Source organism: Petromyzon marinus (genome assembly GCF_048934315.1).
Source record: "Petromyzon marinus isolate PM22_M1 ecotype Great Lakes invasive population chromosome 80 unlocalized genomic scaffold, UKy_Petmar_22M1.pri1.0 chr80_unloc.4, whole genome shotgun sequence".
Taxonomy (NCBI): domain Eukaryota; kingdom Metazoa; phylum Chordata; class Hyperoartia; order Petromyzontiformes; family Petromyzontidae; genus Petromyzon; species Petromyzon marinus.
In genome coordinates this window covers 456,512-476,617 of record NW_027422632.1, presented here as the reverse complement: position 1 = coordinate 476,617, position 20,106 = coordinate 456,512, and the positions used below count along the sequence as shown (strand labels likewise).

The 20,106-nt window shown below is 49.9% G+C and overlaps 1 protein-coding gene across 1 annotated transcript in view; it reads left to right on the top strand.

Annotated features, from left to right (window-relative positions):
* Nucleotides 1-20,106, top strand: part of LOC142908373 (dynein axonemal heavy chain 1-like) — a gene marked incomplete at its 3' end in the record, with an annotated part of 159,001 nt that overhangs the window by 107,123 nt on the left and 31,772 nt on the right. Inside the window, 3 exon segments of the mRNA XM_076058943.1 lie at nucleotides 12,830-12,907; nucleotides 12,909-12,952; nucleotides 14,834-14,939. Of these exon segments, the coding sequence (XP_075915058.1) occupies nucleotides 12,830-12,907; nucleotides 12,909-12,952; nucleotides 14,834-14,939 (228 nt within the window).

The window sequence follows — 20,106 nt, the reverse complement described above, 5'->3', positions numbered from 1 at the left end:
CATCACCAGTGTCGTCATCATCACCAGTGTCATCACCAGTGTCGTCATCATCACCAGTGTCATCACCAGTGTCGTCACCATCACCAGTGTCGTCATCATCACCAGTGTCATCATCATCACCAGTGTCGTCATCATCACCAGTGTCGTCATCATCACCAGTGTCGTCATCATCACCAGTGTCGTCATCATCACCAGTGTCGTCATCATCACCAGTGTCATCATCATCATCATTACCAGTGTCATCATCATCGTCATCATCTCCAGTGTCGTCATCATCACCAGTGTCATCATCGTCATCATCTCCAGTGTCGTCATCATCACCAGTGTCGTCACCATCACCAGTGTCGTCATCATCACCAGTGTCGTCATCATCACCAGTGTCGTCATCATCACCAGTGTCGTCATCATCACCAGTGTCGTCATCATCACCAGTGTCGTCATCATCACCAGTGTCATCATCATCATCATTACCAGTGTCATCATCATCGTCATCATCTCCAGTGTCGTCATCATCACCAGTGTCATCATCATCATCATCATCTCCAGTGTCGTCATCATCACTAGTGTCGTCACCATCACCAGTGTCGTCATCATCACCAGTGTCGTCATCATCACCAGTGTCGTCATCATCACCAGTGTCGTCATCATCACCAGTGTCGTCATCATCACCAGTGTCGTCATCATCACCAGTGTCATCATCATCATCATTACCAGTGTCATCATCATCGTCATCATCTCCAGTGTCGTCATCATCACCAGTGTCATCATCATCATCATCTCCAGTGTCGTCATCGTCACCAGTGTCGTCATCGTCATCATCACCAGTGTCATCATCATCACCAGTGTCGTCACCATCATCATCATCGTCACCAGTGTTGTCATCGTCACCAGTGTCGTCATCATCACCAGTGTCGTCATCATCGTCATCATCACCAGTGTCGTCATCATCACCAGTGTCGTCATCATCGTCATCATCACCAGTGTCGTCATCATCTTCAGTGTTGTCATCATCACCAGTGTTGTCATCATCACCAGTGTCATCATCGTCATCATCACCAGTGTCGTCATCATCACCAGTGTCATCATCATCACCAGTGTCGTCACCATCACCAGTGTCGTCATCATCACCAGTGTCGTCATCATCACCAGTGTCGTCATCATCTTCAGTGTTGTCATCATCACCAGTGTCATCATCACCAGTGTCGTCATCATCATCAGTGTCGTCATCATCACCAGTGTCATCATCGTCATCATCACCAGTGTCGTCATTGTCATCATCAGCAGTGTCGTCATCATCACCAGTGTCGTCATCATCTTCAGTGTTGTCATCATCACCAGTGTCATCATCACCAGTGTCGTCATCATCATCAGTGTCGTCATCATCACCAGTGTCATCATCGTCATCATCACCAGTGTCGTCATCATCACCAGTGTCGTCACCATCACCAGTGTCGTCACCATCACCAGTGTCATCATCGTCATCATCACCAGTGTCGTCATCATCACCAGTGTCGTCATCATCACCAGTGTCGTCATCATCACCGGTGTTGTCATCGTCATCATCACCAGTGTCGTCATCATCACCAGTGTCGTCATCATCACCAGTGTCGTCATCATCACCAGTGTCGTCATCATCGTCATCATCACCAGTGTCGTCATCATCACCAGTGTCGTCATCATCGTCATCATCACCAGTGTCGTCACCATCACCAGTGTCATCATCATCATCATCATCACCAGTGTCGTCATCATCACCAGTGTTGTCATCGTCATCATCACCAGTGTCGTCATCATCATCAGTGTCGTCATCATCACCAGTGTCATCATCGTCATCATCACCAGTGTCGTCATCATCACCAGTGTCGTCACCATCACCAGTGTCGTCACCATCACCAGTGTCATCATCGTCATCATCACCAGTGTCGTCATCATCACCAGTGTCGTCATCATCACCAGTGTTGTCATCGTCATCATCACCAGTGTCGTCATCATCACCAGTGTCGTCATCATCACCAGTGTCGTCATCATCGTCATCATCACCAGTGTCGTCATCACCAGTGTCGTCATCATCGTCATCATCACCAGTGTCGTCACCATCACCAGTGTCATCATCATCATCATCACCAGTGTCGTCATCATCACCAGTGTTGTCATCGTCATCATCACCAGTGTCGTCATCATCACCAGTGTCGTCATCATCACCAGTGTCATCATCGTCATCATCACCAGTGTCGTCATCATCACCAGTGTCATCATCGTCATCATCACCAGTGTCGTCATCATCACCAGTGTCGTCATCGTCATCATCACCAGTGTTGTCATCGTCATCATCACCAGTGTCGTCATCATCACCAGTGTCGTCATCATCACCAGTGTCATCATCATCACCAGTGTCATCATCGTCATCATCACCAGTGTTGTCATCATCACCAGTGTCGTTATCATCACCAGTGTCGTCATCATCTTCAGTGTTGTCATCATCACCAGTGTCATCATCATCACCAGTGTCATCATCACCAGTGTCGTCATCATCATCAGTGTTGTCATCATCACCAGTGTCATCATCGTCATCATCACCAGTGTCGTCATCATCACCAGTGTTGTCATCATCACCAGTGTCATCATCATCACCAGTGTCATCATCGTCATCATCACCAGTGTCATCATCATCACCAGTGTTGTCATCATCACCAGTGTCGTCATCATCACCAGTGTCGTCATCATCACCAGTGTCATCATCGTCATCATCAACAGTGTCATCATCATCACCAGTGTTGTCATCATCACCAGTGTCGTCATCATCACCAGTGTCGTCATCATCACCAGTGTCATCATCATCACCAGTGTCGTCATCATCACCAGTGTCATCATCGTCATCATCACCACCAGTGTCGTCATCATCACCAGTGTCGTCATCATCTTCAGTGTTGTCATCATCACCAGTGTTGTCATCATCACCAGTGTCATCATCATCACCAGTGTCATCATCGTCATCATCTCCAGTGTCGTCATCATCACCAGTGTCGTCATCATCACCAGTGTCGTCATCATCACCAGTGTCATCATCGTCATCATCACCAGTGTCGTCATCATTACCAGTGTCGTCATCATCACCAGTGTCATCATCACCAGTGTTGTCATCATCACCAGTGTCGTCATCATCACCAGTGTCGTCATCATCTTCAGTGTTGTCATCATCACCAGTGTCATCACCATCACCAGTGTCATCATCGTCATCATCACCAGTGTCATCACCATCACCAGTGTCATCATCGTCATCATCACCAGTGTCGTCACCATCACCAGTGTCATCTTCATCACCAGTGTCGTCATCATCACCAGTGTCGTCATTGTCATCATCAGCAGTGTCGTCATCATCACCAGTGTCGTCATCATCTTCAGTGTTGTCATCATCACCAGTGTCGTCATCATCACCAGTGTCATCATCGTCATCATCAACAGTGTCATCATCATCACCAGTGTTGTCATCATCACCAGTGTCGTCATCATCACCAGTGTTGTCATCATCACCAGTGTCATCATCATCACCAGTGTCGTCATTATCACCAGTGTCATCATCATCACCAGTGTCGTCATCATCACCAGTGTCATCATCGTCATCATCTCCAGTGTCGTCATCATCACCAGTGTCGTCATCATCACCAGTGTCGTCATCATCACCAGTGTCATCATCGTCATCATCACCAGTGTCGTCATCATTACCAGTGTCGTCATCATTACCAGTGTCGTCATCATCACCAGTGTCATCATCACCAGTGTCATCACCATCACCAGTGTCATCATCGTCATCATCACCAGTGTCGTCACCATCACCAGTGTCATCTTCATCACCAGTGTCGTCATCATCACCAGTGTCGTCATTGTCATCATCAGCAGTGTCGTCATCATCACCAGTGTCGTCATCATCTTCAGTGTTGTCATCATCACCAGTGTCGTCATCATCACCAGTGTCATCATCATCACCAGTGTTGTCATCATCACCAGTGTCGTCATCATCACCAGTGTCGTCATCATCTTCAGTGTTGTCATCATCACCAGTGTCATCATCATCACCAGTGTCGTCATTATCACCAGTGTCATCATCATCACCAGTGTCGTCATCATCACCAGTGTCATCATCGTCATCATCTCCAGTGTCGTCATCATCACCAGTGTCGTCATCATCACCAGTGTCGTCATCATCACCAGTGTCATCATCGTCATCATCACCAGTGTCGTCATCATTACCAGTGTCGTCATCATCACCAGTGTCATCATCACCAGTGTTGTCATCATCACCAGTGTCGTCATCATCACCAGTGTCGTCATCATCTTCAGTGTTGTCATCATCACCAGTGTCATCACCATCACCAGTGTCATCATCGTCATCATCACCAGTGTCGTCACCATCACCAGTGTTGTCATCATCACCAGTGTCGTCATCATCACCAGTGTCGTCACCATCACCAGTGTCATCATCATCACCAGTGTCGTCATCATCACCAGTGTCGTCATTGTCATCATCAGCAGTGTCGTCATCATCACCAGTGTCGTCATCATCTTCAGTGTTGTCATCATCACCAGTGTCGTCATCATCACCAGTGTCATCATTGTGTCTGTGTGTCTGTGTGTCTTTGTGTGTCTTTGTGTGTCAGGTGATGTTGGTGTGTCTTTGTGTGTCTTTGTGTCTTTGTGTCTTTGTGTGTCTTTGTGTGTCAGGTGATGTTGGTGTGTCTTTGTGTCTTTGTGTGTCTTTGTGTGTCTTTGTGTGTCTTCGTGTTTCAGGTGATGTGGTGTCTTTGTGTGTTTGTGTGTCAGGTGATGTTTGTGTGTCTTTGTGTGTCAGGTGATGTTGGTGTGTATTTGTGTTTTTGTGTCTTTGTGTGTCTTTGTGTGTCTTTGTGTGTCAGGTGAAGTTGGTGTATCTTTGTGTCTTTGTGTGTCTTTGTGTGTCAGGTGATGTTGGTGTGTCTTTGTGTGTCAGGTGATGTTGGTGTGTCTTTGTGTGTCTTTGTGTCTTTGTGTCTTTGTGTGTCTTCGTGTTTCAGGTGATGTTGGTGTGTCTTTGTGTGTCTTTGTGTCTTTGTGTCTTTGTGTGTCTTTGTGTGTCAGGTGATGTTGGTGTGTCTTTGTGTGTCTTTGTGTCTTTGTGTCTTTGTGTGTCTTCGTGTTTCAGGTGATGTTGGTGTGTCTTTGTGTGTCTTTGTGTCTTTGTGTCTTTGTGTGTCTTTGTGTGTCAGGTGATGTTGGTGTGTCTTTGTGTGTCTTTGTGTCTTTGTGTGTCTTTGTGTGTCTTTGTGTCTTTGTGTGTCTTCGTGTTTCAGGTGATGTGGTGTCTTTGTGTGTTTGTGTGTCAGGTGATGTTTGTGTGTCTTTGTGTGTCAGGTGATGTTGGTGTGTATTTGTGTTTTTGTGTCTTTGTGTGTCTTTGTGTGTCAGGTGAAGTTGGTGTATCTTTGTGTCTTTGTGTCTTTGTGTCTTTGTGTGTCTTTGTGTCTTTGTGTGTCTTTGTGTGTCTTTGTGTGTCAGGTGAAGTTGGTGTATCTTTGTGTCTTTGTGTCTTTGTGTGGCAGGTGATGTTGGTGTGTCTTTGTGTGTCTTTGTGTCTTTGTGTCTTTGTGTGTCTTCGTGTTTCAGGTGATGTTGGTGTGTCTTTGTGTGTCTTTGTGTCTTTGTGTCTTTGTGTGTCTTTGTGTGTCAGGTGATGTTGGTGTGTCTTTGTGCGTCTTTGTGTCTTTGTGTGTCTTTGTGTGTCTTTGTGTCTTTGTGTGTCTTCGTGTTTCAGGTGATGTGGTGTCTTTGTGTGTTTGTGTGTCAGGTGATGTTTGTGTGTCTTTGTGTGTCAGGTGATGTTGGTGTGTATTTGTGTTTTTGTGTCTTTGTGTGTCTTTGTGTGTCTTTGTGTGTCAGGTGAAGTTGGTGTATCTTTGTGTCTTTGTGTCTTTGTGTGTCTTTGTGTGTCAGGTGATGTTGGTGTGTCTTTGTGTGTCAGGTGATGTTGGTGTGTCTTTGTGTGTCTTTGTGTCTTTGTGTGTCTTCGTGTTTCAGGTGATGTTGGTGTGTCTTTGTGTGTCTTTGTGTCTTTGTGTCTTTGTGTGTCTTTGTGTGTCAGGTGATGTTGGTGTGTCTTTGTGTCTTTGTGTCTTTGTGTCTTTGTGTGTCTTCGTGTTTCAGGTGATGTTGGTGTGTCTTTGTGTGTCTTTGTGTCTTTGTGTCTTTGTGTGTCTTTTTGTGTCAGGTGATGTTGGTGTGTCTTTGTGTGCCTTTGTGTCTTTGTGTGTCTTTGTGTGTCTTTGTGTCTTTGTGTGTCTTCGTGTTTCAGGTGATGTGGTGTCTTTGTGTGTTTGTGTGTCAGGTGATGTTTGTGTGTCTTTGTGTGTCAGGTGATGTTGGTGTGTCTTTGTGTGTCTTTGTGTCTTTGTGTGTCTTCGTGTTTCAGGTGATGTTGGTGTGTCTTTGTGTGTCTTTGTGTCTTTGTGTCTTTGTGTGTCTTTGTGTGTCAGGTGATGTTGGTGTGTCTTTGTGTGTCTTTGTGTCTTTGTGTGTATTTGTGTGTCTTTGTGTCTTTGTGTGTCTTCGTGTTTCAGGTGATGTGGTGTCTTTGTGTGTTTGTGTGTCAGGTGATGTTTGTGTGTCTTTGTGTGTCAGGTGATGTTGGTGTGTATTTGTGTTTTTGTGTCTTTGTGTGTCTTTGTGTGTCAGGTGAAGTTGGTGTATCTTTGTGTCTTTGTGTCTTTGTGTGTCTTTGTGTGGCAGGTGATGTTGGTGTGTCTTTGTGTGTCAGGTGATGTTGGTGTGTCTTTGTGTGTCTTTGTGTCTTTGTGTCTTTGTGTGTCTTCGTGTTTCAGATGATGTTGGTGTGTCTTTGTGTGTCTTTGTGTCTTTGTGTCTTTGTGTGTCTTTGTGTGTCAGGTGATGTTGGTGTGTCTTTGTGTGTCTTTGTGTCTTTGTGTCTTTGTGTGTCTTCGTGTTTCAGGTGATGTTGGTGTGTCTTTGTGTGTATTTGTGTCTTTGTGTGTTTGTGTGTCTTTGTGTGTCAGGTGATGTTGGTGTGTCTTTGTCGTGTGTCATGTGATGTTGGTGTGTCTTTGTGTCTTTGTGTGTCTTTGTGTGTCAGGTGATGTTGGTTTGTCTTTGTGTGTCTGTGTGTCTGTGTGTCTTTGTGTCTTTGTGTGTCAGGTGATGTTTGTGTGTCTTTGTGTGTCAGGTGATGTTTGTGTGTCTTTGTGTGTCAGGTGATGTTGGTGTGTCTTTGTGTGTGTTTGTGTCTTTGTGTGTCTTCGTGTTTCAGGTGATGTTGGTGTGTGTTTGTGTGTTTGTGTGTCTTTGTGTGTCAGGTGATGTTGGTGTGTCTTTGTGTGTTTGTGTGTCTTTGTGTGTCAGGTGATGTTGGTGTGTCTTTGTGTGTCTTTGTGTCTTTGTGTGTCTTCGTGTTTCAGGTGATGTTGGTGTGTCTTTGTGTCTTTGTGTCTTTGTGTGTCTTCGTGTTTCAGGTGATGTTGGTGTGTCTTTGTGTCTTTGTGTGTTTGTGTGTCTTTGTCGTGTGTCATGTGATGTTGGTGTGTCTTTGTGTGTCTTTGTGTGTCTTTGTGTGTCAGGTGATGTTGGTTTGTCTTTGTGTGTCTGTGTGTCTTTGTGTCTTTGTGTGTCAGGTGATGTTGGTGTGTCTTTGTGTGTCAGGTGATGTTTGTGTGTCAGGTGATGTTGGTGTGTCAGGTGATGTTGGTGTGTCTTTGTGTGTCTTTGTGTGTCTTTGTGTGTCAGGTGATGTTGGTTTGTCTTTGTGTGTCTGTGTGTCTTTGTGTCTTTGTGTGTCAGGTGATGTTGGTGTGTCTTTGTGTGTCAGGTGATGTTTGTGTGTTTGTTTGTGTCGTGTGTCAGGTGATGTTGGTGTGTTTGTGTGTCAGGTGATGTTGGTGTGTCAGGTGATGTTGGTGTGTCAGGTGATGTTGGTGTGTCAGGTGATGTTGGTGTGTCAGGTGATGTTGGTGTCTTTGTGTGTCTGTGTGTGTTTGTGTGTCAGGTGATGTTGGTGTGTCAGGTGATGTTGGTGTGTCAGGTGATGTTGGTGTGTTTGTGTGTCAGGTGATGTTGGTGTGTCAGGTGATGTTGGTGTGTTTGTGTGTCAGGTGATGTTGGTGTGTCAGGTGATGTTGGTGTCTTTGTGTGTCAGGTGATGTTTGTGTGTCAGGTGATGTTGGTGTGTCAGGTGATGTTGGTGTGTCAGGTGATGTTGGTGTGTCAGGTGATGTTTGTGTGTCAGGTGATGTTGGTGTCTTTGTGTGTCAGGTGATGTTGGTGTGTCAGGTGATGTTGGTGTGTCAGGTGATGTTGGTGTGTCAGGTGATGTTTGTGTGTCAGGTGATGTTGGTGTGTCAGGTGATGTTGGTGTGTTTGTGTGTCAGGTGATGTTGGTGTGTCAGGTGATGTTGGTGTGTCAGGTGATGTTGGTGTGTCAGGTGATGTTTGTGTGTCAGGTGATGTTGGTGTGTCAGGTGATGTTGGTGTGTTTGTGTGTCAGGTGATGTTGGTGTGTCAGGTGATGTTTGTGTGCCAGGTGATGTTTGTGTGTCAGGTGATGTTGGTGTCTTTGTGTGTCAGGTGATGTTGGTGTGTCAGGTGATGTTGGTGTGTCAGGTGATGTTGGTGTGTTGGTGTGTCAGGTGATGTTTGTGTGTCAGGTGATGTTTGTGTGCCAGGTGATGTTGTGTGTGTTTGTGTGTCAGGTGATGTTGGTGTGTCAGGTGATGTTGGTGTCTTTGTGTGTCAGGTGATGTTGGTGTGTCAGGTGATGTTGGTGTCTTTGTGTGTGTTTGTGTGTCTGTGTGTCTTTGTTGTGTGTCAGGTGATGTTGGTGTGTCTGTGTGTCAGGTGATGTTGGTGTGTCAGGTGATGTTGGTGTGTCAGGTGATGTTGGTGTGTCAGGTGATGTTTGTGTGTCAGGTGATGTTGGTGTGTCAGGTGATGTTTGTGTGTCAGGTGATGTTGGTGTGTCAGGTGATGTTGGTGTGTTTGTGTGTCAGGTGATGTTGGTGTGTCAGGTGATGTTTGTGTGTCAGGTGATGTTTGTGTGTCAGGTGATGTTGGTGTGTCAGGTGATGTTTGTGTGTCAGGTGATGTTGGTGTGTCAGGTGATGTTTGTGTGTTTGTGTGTCAGGTGATGTTTGTGTGTCAGGTGATGTTGGTGTGTGTTTGTGTGTCAGGTGATGTTGGTGTGTCAGGTGATGTTTGTGTTCCAGGTGATGTTGGTGTGTTTGTGTGTCTGTGTGTCTTTGTTGTGTGTCAGGTGATGTTGGTGTGTGTTTGTGTGTCAGGTGATGTTGGTGTGTCAGGTGATGTTTGTGTTCCAGGTGATGTTGGTGTGTCTTTGTGTGTCTGTGTGTCTTTGTGTGTCTGTGTGTCTTTGTGTGTCAGGTGATGTTGGTGTGTCAGGTGATGTTTGTGTTCCAGGTGATGTTGGTGTGTCAGGTGATGTTGGTGTGTCAGGTGATGTTGGTGTGTCAGGTGATGTTGGTGTGTTTGTGTGTCAGGTGATGTTGGTGTGTCAGGTGATGTTGGTGTGTTTGTGTGTCAGGTGATGTTGGTGTGTCAGGTGATGTTGGTGTGTCAGGTGATGTTTGTGTGTCAGGTGATGTTGGTGTGTCAGGTGATGTTGGTGTGTCAGGTGATGTTGGTGTGTTTGTGTGTCAGGTGATGTTGGTTTGTCTGTGTGTCAGGTGATGTTGGTGTCTTTGTGTGTCAGGTGATGTTTGTGTGTCAGGTGATGTTTGTGTGTCAGGTGATGTTGGTGTGTTTGTGTGTCAGGTGATGTTTGTGTGTCAGGTGATGTTGGTGTGTCAGGTGATGTTGGTGTGTCAGGTGATGTTGGTGTGTCAGGTGATGTTGGTGTGTCTGTGTGTGTTTGTGTGTCAGGTGATGTTGGTGTGTCAGGTGATGTTGGTGTGTTTGTGTGTCAGGTGATGTTGGTGTGTCAGGTGATGTTGGTGTGTTTGTGTGTCAGGTGATGTTGGTGTGTCAGGTGATGTTGGTGTGTCTGTGTGTCAGGTGATGTTTGTGTGTCAGGTGATGTTGGTGTGTTTGTGTGTCAGGTGATGTTGGTGTGTCAGGTGATGTTGGTGTCTTTGTGTGTCAGGTGATGTTGGTGTCTTTGTGTGTCAGGTGATGTTTGTGTGTCAGGTGATGTTGGTGTGTTTGTGTGTCAGGTGATGTTGGTGTGTCAGGTGATGTTGGTGTGTCAGGTGATGTTGGTGTGTCAGGTGATGTTGGTGTGTTTGTGTGTCAGGTGATGTTTGTGTGTCAGGTGATGTTGGTGTCTTTGTGTGTCAGGTGATGTTGGTGTGTCAGGTGATGTTGGTGTGTTTGTGTGTCAGGTGATGTTGGTGTGTCAGGTGATGTTGGTGTGTCAGGTGATGTTGGTGTGTCAGGTGATGTTTGTGTGTCAGGTGATGTTGGTGTGTCAGGTGATGTTGGTGTCTTTGTGTGTCAGGTGATGTTGGTGTGTCAGGTGATGTTGGTGTGTTTGTGTGTCAGGTGATGTTGGTGTGTCAGGTGATGTTGGTGTGTTTGTGTGTCAGGTGATGTTGGTGTGTCAGGTGATGTTGGTGTGTTTGTGTGTCAGGTGATGTTGGTGTCTTTGTGTGTCAGGTGATGTTTGTGTGTCAGGTGATGTTGGTGTGTCAGGTGATGTTGGTGTGTCAGGTGATGTTGGTGTGTCAGGTGATGTTGGTGTGTCAGGTGATGTTGGTGTGTCTGTGTGTCAGGTGATGTTGGTGTGTCAGGTGATGTTGGTGTGTCAGGTGATGTTTGTGTGTCAGGTGATGTTGGTGTGTCAGGTGATGTTGGTGTGTTTGTGTGTCAGGTGATGTTGGTGTGTCAGGTGATGTTGGTGTGTCAGGTGATGTTGGTGTGTCTGTGTGTGTTTGTGTGTCAGGTGATGTTGGTGTGTCAGGTGATGTTGGTGTGTCAGGTGATGTTGGTGTGTTTGTGTGTCAGGTGATGTTTGTGTGTCAGGTGATGTTGGTGTGTCAGGTGATGTTTGTGTGTCAGGTGATGTTGGTGTGTCAGGTGATGTTGGTGTGTCAGGTGATGTTGGTGTGTCAGGTGATGTTGGTGTGTTTGTGTGTCAGGTGATGTTGGTGTGTCAGGTGATGTTTGTGTGTCAGGTGATGTTGGTGTGTTGGTGTGTCAGGTGATGTTGGTGTGTCAGGTGATGTTGGTGTGTCAGGTGATGTTGGTGTGTCAGGTGATGTTGGTGTGTTTGTGTGTCAGGTGATGTTTGTGTGTCAGGTGATGTTTGTGTGTCAGGTGATGTTGGTGTGTCAGGTGATGTTGGTGTGTCAGGTGATGTTGGTGTGTCAGGTGATGTTGGTGTGTCAGGTGATGTTGGTGTGTCAGGTGATGTTGGTGTGTTTGTGTGTCAGGTGATGTTTGTGTGTCAGGTGATGTTTGTGTGTCAGGTGATGTTGGTGTGTCAGGTGATGTTGGTGTCTTTGTGTTCCAGGTGATGTTGGTGTGTCAGGTGATGTTGGTGTGTCAGGTGATGTTGGTGTGTCAGGTGATGTTGGTGTGTCAGGTGATGTTGGTGTGTCAGGTGATGTTGGTGTGTTTGTGTGTCAGGTGATGTTGGTGTGTCAGGTGATGTTTGTGTGTCAGGTGATGTTGGTGTGTCAGGTGATGTTTGTGTGTCAGGTGATGTTGGTGTGTTTGTGTGTCAGGTGATGTTGGTGTGTCAGGTGATGTTGGTGTGTTTGTGTGTCAGGTGATGTTGGTGTGTCAGGTGATGTTTGTGTGTCAGGTGATGTTGGTGTGTCAGGTGATGTTGGTGTGTCAGGTGATGTTGGTGTGTCAGGTGATGTTGGTGTGTCTGTGTGTCAGGTGATGTTGGTGTGTCAGGTGATGTTGGTGTGTTTGTGTGTCAGGTGATGTTGGTGTGTCAGGTGATGTTGGTGTGTCAGGTGATGTTTGTGTGTCAGGTGATGTTGGTGTGTCAGGTGATGTTGGTGTGTCAGGTGATGTTGGTGTGTTTGTGTGTCAGGTGATGTTGGTGTGTCAGGTGATGTTTGTGTGTCAGGTGATGTTGGTGTGTCAGGTGATGTTGGTGTGTTTGTGTGTCAGGTGATGTTGGTGTGTCAGGTGATGTTGGTGTGTTTGTGTGTCAGGTGATGTTTGTGTGTCAGGTGATGTTGGTGTGTCAGGTGATGTTGGTGTGTCAGGTGATGTTGGTGTCTCTGTGTGCCAGGTGATGTTTGTGTGTCAGGTGATGTTTGTGTGTCAGGTGATGTTGGTGTGTCAGGTGATGTTGGTGTGTCAGGTGATGTTGGTGTCTCTGTGTGCCAGGTGATGTTTGTGTGTCAGGTGATGTTGGTGTGTCAGGTGATGTTGGTGTGTCAGGTGATGTTGGTGTGTTTGTGTGTCAGGTGATGTTGGTGATGTTTGTGTGTCAGGTGATGTTTGTGTGTCAGGTGATGTTGGTGTGTCAGGTGATGTTGGTGTGTCAGGTGATGTTGGTGTCTTTGTGTGTCAGGTGATGTTGGTGTGTCAGGTGATGTTGGTGTGTCAGGTGATGTTGGTGTGTCAGGTGATGTTGGTGTGTCTGTGTGTGTTTGTGTGTCAGGTGATGTTGGTGTGTTTGTGTTCCAGGTGATGTTGGTGTGTCTGTGTGTGTTTGTGTGTCAGGTGATGTTGGTGTGTCTGTGTGTGTTTGTGTGTCAGGTGATGTTGGTGTGTGTTTGTGTTCCAGGTGATGTTGGTGTGTTTGTGTGTGTTTGTGTTCCAGGTGATGTTGGTGTGTCAGGTGATGTTGGTGTGTCTGTGTGTGTTTGTGTTCCAGGTGATGTTGGTGTGCCCGGACGCGAGGCTTCTGGAGCAGCTGCGGGAGTGCAGCCGACTCCTGGAGCAGGTGCAGAAGGGGGCTCAGCGAGTACCTGGAGACCAAGCGGGCAGCCTTCCCCAGGTGGGGCGGGTGGGTGGGTGGGGTGGGTGGGTGGGGTGGGGGGTGGTGGGTGGGGGGGTGAGTGAGTGGGTTGGTGAATGGGTGAGTGAGTGAGTGGGTAGGTGAGTGGGTGGGTGAATGGGTGGGTGGGTGGGGGGGGTGGGGGGGGGTGGGGCGGTGAGTGGGTGGGGGATGGGGGGGTGAGTGGGTGAGTGGGTGAGTGAGTGGGTGAGTGGGTGGGTGGGTGAGCGGGTGGGTGGGTGAGTGAGTGGGTGGGTGAGTGGGTGGGTGGGTGGGTGAGTGGATGGGTGGGTGAGTGGGTGGGTGGGTGGGTGAGTGGGTGAGTGAGTGGGTGAGTGGGTGGGGGGTGGGGGGGGTTGGGGGGGGGTGGGGGGGTGAGTGGGTGGGGGGGTGGGGGGGTGAGTGGGTGAGTGGGTGAGTGAGTGGGTGAGTGGGTGGGTGGGTGAGTGGGTGGGTGAGTGAGTGAGTGGGTGGGTGAGTGAGTGAGTGGGTGAGTGGGTGGGTGGGTGGGTGAGTGAGTCAGTGAGTGAGTGAGTGGGTGAGTGGGTGGGTGGGTGGGTGAGTGGGTGGGTGGGTAGGTGAGTGGGTGGGTGAGTGAGTGAGTGGGTGAGTGGGTGGGTGGGTGAGTGGGTGGGTGAGTGAGTGAGTGGGTGAGTGGGTGGGTGGGTGGGTGAGTGGGTGAGTGAGTGAGTGGGTAGGTGAGTGAGTGGGTGGGTGAGAGAGTGAGTGAGTGGGTGAGTGAGTGGGTAGGTGGGTGAGTGAGTCAGTGAGTGAGTGAGTGGGTGAGTGGGTGGGTGGGTGGGTGAGTGAGTGGGTGAGTGAGTGAGTGGGTGGGTGAGCGAGTGGGTGAGTGGGTGAGTGATTGGGTGGGTGAGTGAGTGGGTGAGTGGGTGAGTGGGTGAGTGAGTGGGTGAGTGGGTGGGTGGGAGAGTGGGTGAGCGGGTGGGTGGGTGAGTGAGTGGGTGGGTGGGTGAGTGGGTGGGTGGGTGAGTGAGTGGGTGAGTGGGTGGGTGAGTGAGTGGGTGGGTGGGTGAGTGGGTGGGTGGGTGAGTGGGTGGGTGGGTGGGTGAGTGAGTGGGTGAGTGGGTGGGTGGGTGAGCGGGTGGGTGGGTGAGTGAGTGGGTGGGTGAGTGGGTGGGTGAGTGAGTGAGTGGGTGAGTGGGTGGGTGGGTGGGTGAGTGGGTGAGTGAGTGAGTGGGTGGGTAGGTATTTGAGTGGGTGGGTGAGAGAGTGAGTGAGTGGGTGAGTGAGTGGGTAGGTGGGTGAGTGAGTCAGTGAGTGAGTGAGTGGGTGAGTGGGTGGGTGGGTGGGTGAGTGAGTGGGTGAGTGAGTGAGTGGGTGGGTGGGTGAGTGAGTGAGTGGGTGGGTAGGGGTGAGTGAGTGGGTGGGTGAGTGAGTGAGTGAGTGGGTGAGTGAGTGGGTAGGTGGGTGAGTGAGTCAGTGAGTGAGTGAGTGGGTGGGTGGGTGAGTGAGTGGGTGAATGAGTGAGTGGGTGGGTGAGTGAGTGAGTGAGCGAGTGGGCGAGTGGGTGAGTGAGTGAGTGGGTGAGTGAGTGAGTGAGTGGGTGGGTGAGTGGGTGAGTGGGTGGGTGATTGAGTGAGCGAGTGAATGAGTGAGCTGGTGAGTGAGTGGGTGAGTGAGTGAGTGAGTGGATGAGTGAATGGGTGAGTGAGCGAGCGGGTGAGCGGGTGAGTGAGCGGGTGAGCGAGCTGGTGAGCGAGCGGGTGGATGAATGAGTGAGTGTCTGTACGAGCGGGTGATCGAGCGGGTGAGCGATCCGGTGAGCGAGCTGGTGAGCGAGCTGGTGAATGAATGAGTGAATGGCTGTACGAGCGGGTGAGCGATCCGGTGAGCGAGCGGGTGAGCGTCTCTTCCCGGCAGGTTCTACTTCCTGTCAGATGACGAGCTGCTGGAGATTTTGTCCCAGAGTAAAGACCCCACGGCGGTGCAGCCTCATCTGCGCAAGTGCTTCGAAAACATCGCCAGCGTGAGTGTCCCTCAGCATGTGTGGTGTGTGTGTGTGAGTGGTGTGTGTGTGGTGTGTGTGTGGTGTGTGTGTGGTGTGTGTGTAGTGTGTGTGGTGTGTGTGTAGTGTGTGTGGTGTGTGTGTGGTGTGTGTGTGTGTGTGTGGTGTGTGTGTGGTGTGTGTGGTGTGTGTGGTGTGTGTGGTGTGTGAGTGGTGTGTGGTGTGTGTGGTGTGTGGTGTGTGTGTGGTGTGTGTGTGTGAGTGTGTGTGTGTGGTGTGTGTGTGGTGTGTGTGTGGTGTGTGTGTGGTGTGTGTGTGTGTGAGTGTGGTGTGTGTGTGTGGTGTGTGTGTGGTGTGTGTGTGAGTGTGGTGTATGTGTGAGTGTGGTGTGTGTGAGTGTGGTGTGTGTGGTGTGTGTGTGTGGTGTGAGTGTGTGTGTGTGGTGTGTGTGCGTGTGTGGTGTGTGTGGTGTGTGGTGTGTGGTGTGTGTGTTGGTGTGTGTGTGTGGTGTGTGTGTGGTGTGTGTGAGTGTGTGTGTGGTGTGTGTGAGTGTGTGTGTGAGTGTGGTGAGTGTGGTGTGTGTGGTGTGTGTGATGTGTGGTGTGTGTGTGTGGTGTGTGTGGTGTGTGTGGTGTGTGGTGTGTGTGTGTGGTGTGTGTGTGTGTGTGTGTGTGTGAGTGGTGTGTGAGTGTGTGTAGTGTGTGTGTGGTGTGTGTGTGTGAGTGAGTGTGTGAGTGTGTGTGTGGTGTGTGTGTGGTGTGTGTGGTGTGTGTGGTGTGTGAGTGGTGTGTGTGTGTGTGGTGTGTGTGGTGTGTGTGGTGTGTGTGTGGTGTGTGTGTGTGAGTGTGGTGTGTGTGTGAGTGTGTGGTGTGTGTGGTGTGTGTGAGTGGTGTGTGTGTGGTGTGTGTGAGTGTGTGTGTAGTGTGTGTGTGGTGTGTGTGGTGTGAGTGTGGTGTGTGTGGTGTGTGTGAGTGTGTGTGAGTGTGTGTGTGGTGTGTGTGGTGTGTGTGGTGTGTGTGGTGTGTGTGTGGTGTGTGTGTGTGTGTGTGTGTGTGTGTGGTGTGTGTGTGTGTGTGTGTGTGGGTGTGAGTGTGTGTGGGTGTGTGTGTGTGTGTGGTGTGTGTGTGTGTGTGTGGTGTTGTGTGTGTGTGTGGTGTGTGTGAGTGTGTGTGTGTGGTGTGTGTGTGTGTGTGTGGGTGTGTGGTGTGTGTGTGAGTGTGTGGTGTGTGTGGTGTGTGTGTGTGTGTGTGTGGTGTGTGTGGGTGTGTGTGGTGTGTGTGTGTGTGTGTTGTGTGTGTGTGTGTGTGTGTGTGTGTGGTTGTGTGTGTGGTGTGTGTGTGGTGTGTGTGTGTGTGTGTGTGTGTGTGTGGTGTGTGTGTGTGGTGTGTGTGAGTGTGTGTGAGTGTGTGTGTGGTGTGTGTGGTGTGTGTGGTGTGAGTGTGGTGTGGTGTGTGTGTGGTGTGTGTGGTGTGTGGTGTGGTGTGTGTGGTGTGTGTGTGTGTGTGGTGTGTGTGATGTGTGTGTGTGTGTGGTGTGTGTGTGTGTGGTGTGTGGTGAGTGTGGTGTGTGTGGTGTGTGTGTGGTGTGTGTGGTGTGTGTGTGAGTGTGGTGTGTGTGTGTGAGTGTGGTGTGTGTGTGGTGTGTGTGTGGTGTGTGTGGTGTGTGTGGTGTGTGTGAGAGTGTGTGTGTGAGTGTGTGTGGTGTGTGTGAGTGGTGTGTGTGTGGTGGTGTGTGTGTGGTGTGTGTGTGTGTGGTGTGAGTGGTGTGTGTGGTGTGTGTGGTGTGTGTGTGGTGTGTGTGGTGTGTGTGTGTGGTGTGTGTGTGGTGTGTGTGGTGTGTGTGTGTGAGTGTGTGAGTGTGGTGTGTGTGTGAGTGGTGTGTGTGGTGTGTGTGGTGTGAGTGTGGTGTGTGTGAGTGTGTGTGAGTGTGTGTGTGGTGTGTGTGGTGTGTGTGGTGTGTGTGGTGTGTGTGGTGTGTGTGATGTGTGGTGTGTGTGTGTGTGTGTGTGTGTGTGTGGTGTGTGTGTGTGGTGTGTGTAGAGTGTGGTGTGTCTGAGTGGTGTGTGAGTGGTGTGTGAGTGTATGTGTGGTGTGTGTGGTGTGTGGTGTGTGTGGTGTGTGTGAGTGAGTGGTGTGTGAGTGGTGTGTGAGTGGTGTGTGTGGTGTGTGTGGTGTGTGTGAGTGTCCCTCACCATGTGTGGTGTGTGTGTGGTGTGAGTGGTGTGTGTGTGTGGTGTGTGTGTGTGTGTGTGTGTGTGGTGTGTGTGTGGTGTGTGTGTGAGTGTGGTGTGTGTGTGAGTGTGTGGTGTGTGTGGTGTGTGTGGTGTGTGTGTGTGTGTGTGTGTGTGTGTGTGTGGTGTGTGTGTGGTGTGTGTGGTGTGTGTGGTGTGTGTGGTGTGTGTGTGGTGTGTGTGTGAGTGTGGTGTGTGTGTGAGTGTGTGAGTGGTGTGTGTGAGTGGTGTGTGGTGTGTGTGAGTGGTGTGTGTGTGGTGTGTGTGGTGTGTGTGTGGTGTGTGTGAGTGTCCCTCACCATGTGTGGTGTGTGTGTGGTGTGTGTGAGTGTGTGTGAGTGTGTGTGTGGTGTGTGTGTGTGGTGTGTGTGGTGTGTGTGTGGTGTGTGTGTGAGTGTGGTGTGTGTGTGGTGTGTGTGTGAGTGTGGTGTGTGTGTGTGAGTGTGGTGTGTGTGTGGTGTGTGTGTGGTGTGTGTGTGTGTGGTGTGTGTGTGGTGTGTGGTGTGTGTGTGTGGTGTGTGTGGTGTGTGTGTGGTGTGTGTGTGAGTGTGGTGTGTGTGTGAGTGTGGTGTGTGTGGTGTGTGTGGTGTGTGTGAGTGTCCCTCACCATGTGTGGTGTGTGTGTGTGTGATGTGTGTGTGTGTGGTGTGAGTGGTGTGGTGTGTGTGGTGTGTGTGTGGTGTGTGTGTGTGGTGTGTGTGGTGTGTGTGTGGTGTGTGTGTGAGTGTGGTGTGTGTGTGAGTGTGTGGTGTGTGTGGTGTGTGTGGTGTGTGTGTGTGTGGTGTGTGTGTGAGTGTGTGGTGTGTGTGGTGTGTGTGGTGTGTGTGTGTGTGTGGTGTGTGTGGTGTGTGTGTGGTGTGTGTGGTGTGTGTGGTGTGTGTGAGTGTCCCTCACCATGTGTGGTGTGTGTGTGGTGTGTGTGGTGTGTGTGGTGTGTGTGTGTGTGTGGTGTGTGTAGAGTGTGGTGTGTGTGAGTGAGTGGTGTGTGAGTGGTGTGTGAGTGTATGTGTGGTGTGTGTGGTGTGTGTGGTGTGTGTGAGTGAGTGGTGTGTGAGTGGTGTGTGAGTGGTGTGTGAGTGTATGTGTGGTGTGTGTGGTGTATGTGTGGTGTGTGTGGTGTGTGTGTGGTGTGTGTGGTGTGTGTGTGGTGTGTGTGTGAGTGTCCCTCTCCAGCGCGCAGCAGCAGTGGATAGAGCCTGCAGCGTGTGGTGTGTGTGGTGTGTAATGTGTGTGTGTAGCGTGTGGTGTGTGTGGTGTGTGTGTGGTGTGTGTAGAGTGTGGTGTGTGTGAGTGAGTGGTGTGTGAGTGGTGTGTGAGTGTATGTGTGGTGTGTGTGGTGTGTGTGAGTGAGTGGTGTGTGAGTGGTGTGTGAGTGGTGTGTGTGGTGTGTGTGGTGTGTGTGTGTGAGTGTGGTGTGTGTGGTGTGTGTGGTGTGTGTGTGGTGTGTGTGTGGTGTGTGTGTGGTGTGTGTGGTGTGTGTGGTGTGTGTGTGTGAGTGTGGTGTGTGTGGTGTGTGTGGTGTGTGTGTGTGGTGTGTGTGTGGTGTGTGTAGTGTGTGTGGTGTGTGTGTGTGGTGTGTGTGAGTGTGGTGTGTGTGTGTGTGGTGTGTGTGTGTGTGTGGTGTGTGTGTGTGGTGTGTGTGTGGTGTGTGTAGTGTGTGGTGTGTGTGTGTGGTGTGTGTGTGTGTGGTGTGTGTGTGTGGTGTGTGTGTGGTGTGTGTAGTGTGTGGTGTGTGTGGTGTGTGTGGTGTGTGTGTGTGTGTCTGTGTGTGTGTGTCTGTGAGTGTCTGTGTGTGAGTGTCTGTGTGTGTGTGTCTGTGTGTGTGGCTGTGTGTGTGTGTCTGTGTGTGTGTGTCTGTGTGTGTGTCTGTCTGTGTGTGTGTCTGTGTGTCTGTGTGTGTGTGTCCATCACCACCACGCACCAGCAGGGGATAGAGCCTGTAGCGTGTGGTGTGTGGTGTGTGAGTGTGTGTGGTGTGTGTGTGTGGTGTGTGTGGTGTGTGTGGGTGTACCTTACCACCACGCACCAACAGTGGATAGAGCCTGTAGCGTGTGGTGTGTGTGTGTGTGGTGTGTGTGAGTGATTGTGTGTGTGAGTGTGTGTGTGTGAGTGTGTGTGGTGTGTGTGTGTGAGTGTCCATCACCACCACACACCAGCAGTGGATAGAGCCTGTACTGTGTGGTGTGTGTGGTGTCTGTGTAAGTGTGTGTGGTGAGTGTGTGTGGTGAGTGTTAGTGGTGAGTGTGTTAGTGGTGAGTGAGTGTGGTGAGTGAGTGAGTGTGTGTGGTGTGTGTGTGGTGAGTGAGTGTGTGTGGTGTGTGTGTGGTGAGTGTAGTGTGTGGCGTGTGTGTGGTACAGCTGGTGTTTCAGCAGGAGCTGCTCATCACACACATGGTGAGTGCTGAGGGTGAGTGCGTGGAGCTGGTGAGTGTTAGTGGTGTGTGTGTGTGTGGTACAGCTGGTGTGTGTGTGTGTGGTACAGCTGGTGTGTGTGTGTGTGGTACAGCTGGTGTTTCAGCAGGAGCTGCTCATCACACACATGGTGAGTGTGTTAGTGGTGAGTGAGAGTGTTAGTGGTGAGTGTGTTAGTGGTGAGTGTTAGTGGTGAGTGAGAGTGTTAGTGGTGAGTGAGTGTGGTGAGTGAGTGAGTGTGTGGTACAGCTGGTGTTTCAGCAGGAGCTGCTCATCACACACATGGTGAGTGTGTTAGTGGTGAGTGTTAGTGGTGAGTGTTAGTAGTGAGTGAGTGTGTGTGGTGTGTGTGTGTGTGTGGTACAGCTGGTGTTTGATCAGGAGCTGCTCATCACACACATGGTGAGTGCTGAGGGTGAGTGTGTGGAGCTGGTGAGTGTTAGTGGTGTGTGTGTTGAGTGAGTGTGTGTGGTGTGTGTGTGGTGTGTGTGTGTGTGTGGTACAGCTGGTGTTTGATCAGGAGCTGCTCATCACACACATGGTGAG